The sequence below is a fragment of the Propithecus coquereli genome, unplaced genomic scaffold (assembly GCF_000956105.1).
Source record: "Propithecus coquereli isolate 6110/MARCELLA unplaced genomic scaffold, Pcoq_1.0 Scaffold58, whole genome shotgun sequence".
Classification (NCBI taxonomy): Eukaryota; Metazoa; Chordata; class Mammalia; order Primates; family Indriidae; genus Propithecus; species Propithecus coquereli.
The window spans coordinates 5,169,735-5,171,900 of NW_012151729.1; the positions used below are offsets into that span (position 1 = coordinate 5,169,735).

At 47.5% G+C, this 2,166-nt stretch overlaps 2 protein-coding genes across 2 annotated transcripts in view; one reads left to right on the forward strand and one right to left on the reverse strand.

Moving 5' to 3' along the window:
- The window catches only part of SPINK1 (serine peptidase inhibitor, Kazal type 1), a 78,256-nt gene that overhangs the window by 26,375 nt on the left and 49,715 nt on the right, over positions 1-2,166 (forward strand). The gene's annotated exons all lie outside the window — the stretch shown is intronic.
- On the reverse strand, positions 1,185-2,165 carry LOC105821531 (uncharacterized protein DDB_G0271670-like; the record flags this gene model as incomplete). The annotated part of the gene is made up of 2 exons (XM_012658236.1): positions 1,185-1,235; positions 1,872-2,165. Coding segments are annotated over 2 exons (345 nt in total), but the record flags the coding sequence as incomplete, so codon positions are not given.

Below are 2,166 nucleotides of genomic sequence, written 5' to 3' on the forward strand. Positions count from 1 at the left end.
GCCTCGGCCTTCCAGAGTGCTAGGATTACAGGCGTGGGCCACCGCGCCCGGCCTTGCACGGTGTTTTTTAAAGAAACTATCAAACCATTTTTCCAGAGTGGCTGTACCATTTTATTGTTACACCAGCAATGTAAGATTGATCCAGTTTCTCTATATCCTCACCAGGACTTTGTGTTATCACTTTTATAATAATGTTTATCATCAGTTTCTTTTTGTGCTGTGTAGCTTCCCAGATATAATCTGTCCTTGGATTGCTTCTTAACTCAATCAAGAAATCTCTTTGATATGCCCATGGGAAAAACCTCCAGGCCCAACAGATTGCATATTACTGCTGTTACTCAGAGTTCAGTGACACAGAACTCTATCCCTAGCCTTCTGCATGTAGTACCTTCATGAAGATATAGAGAGATATACTACTCAAATATGCAAAACGCACCAAGCTGGGAGAGAGAGCAATGAATGGCTTAATAACATGACTGATGGGAGAGAACTAAGGGGGCAACCCAACAAGGTAAAACTTAGCCGAAACAAGCCAACCTATCCATTCAGTAAACACAGAGCCAACATTCTCTTCAGATTCTGTGCAATGTGCTGAGGATACAGACATATAAGTTTGGGTTATTATCTATTTGACTGTACTGTCTAAAAAAGAAACTTTGAAATAAGTATGAAAACAAGTATGTCTAAATCTGTGTTATGAATATGTCTGTTGATTTAAAATAGTGTCTGACTTTTTTTCAAATAACATTGAAAATCTGTTGAAGATTTTGAAGTTGGAGAATGATTCTTCTATTTTAGGAAACCATCTTTTGTGCTGTGTGGCTGATGGACTGGAAGGAGACCTTTGGTAGTACAGAGGACATTTGAGAGATTAACACAGTAGTTTAGTGAGCAATGACAAGGTTTTAAAAAAAGTAGTAGCAGTGAGGATAATGAAAAATGGATGCGATAGATGTGAAAAGGGTTTATAAAGAACAGGGTTTGTCGATAGAACAGACTGGATGAGGAAAAGGAGACCAGACCAGAAGAGGAGGAATAGACCAGACCAGAAGAGGAGGAGAACAGACCAGAAGAGAAGAGGAAGCCAGACCGGAAGAGGAGGAGACCAGACCAGAAGAGCAAGAATAGACCAGACCAGAAGAGGAAGAGACCAGACTGGAAGAGGAGGAGGAAAACAGACCAGAAGAGGAGGAGGAAAACACACCAGAAGAGGAGGAGGAGACCAGACAGGAAGAGGAGGAATAGACCAGACCGAAAGATGAGGAGGAGACCAGACCGGAAGAGGAGGAAGAGACCAGACAGGAAGAGGAGGAGGAGACCAGACCGGAAGATGAGGAATAGACCAGACAGGAAGAGGAATAGGAGACCAGACCGGAAGAAGAGGAAGAGACCAGACCGGAAGAGGAGGAATAGACCAGACCGAAAGAGGAGGAGGAGACCAGACCGGAAGAGGAGGAATAGACCAGACAGGAAGAGGGAGAGGAGACCAGACTGGAAGAGGAGGAATAGAGCAGACAGGAAGAGGAGGAGGAGACCAGACCGGAAGAAGAGGAGGAGACCAGACCGGAAGAGGAGGAGGAGACCAAACTGAAAGAGGAGGAGGAGACCAGACCAGAAGAGAAGGAGGACACCAGACCGGAAGAGGAGGAATAGACCAGACAGGAAGAGGAGGAACAGACCAGACCGGAAGAGGAGGAGGAGACCAGACCGGAAGAGGAGGAGGAGACCAGACCGGAAGAGGAGGAGGAGACCATACCAGAAGAGGAGGAATAGACCAGACAGGAAGAGGAGGAGGAGACCAGACCGGAAAAGGAGGAATAGACCAGACCGGAAGAGGAGGAATAGACCAGACGGAAAGATGAGGAGGAGACCAGACCGGAAGAGGAGGAGGAGACCAGACTGGAAGAGGAGGAGGAGACCACACTGGAGGAGGAGGAGACCAGACCAGAAGAGGAGAAGGAGACCAGACTGGAAGAGGAGGAGACCAGACCGGAAGAAGAGGAGGAGACCAGACTGGAAGAGGAGGAGACCAGACCGGAAGAGGAGGAATAGACCAGACCGAAAGAGGAGGAGGAGACCAGACCGAAAGAGGAGGAGCAGACTAGACCGGAAGAGGAGAAGGAGACCAGACTGGAAGAGGAGGAGACCAGACAGGAAGAGGAGGAG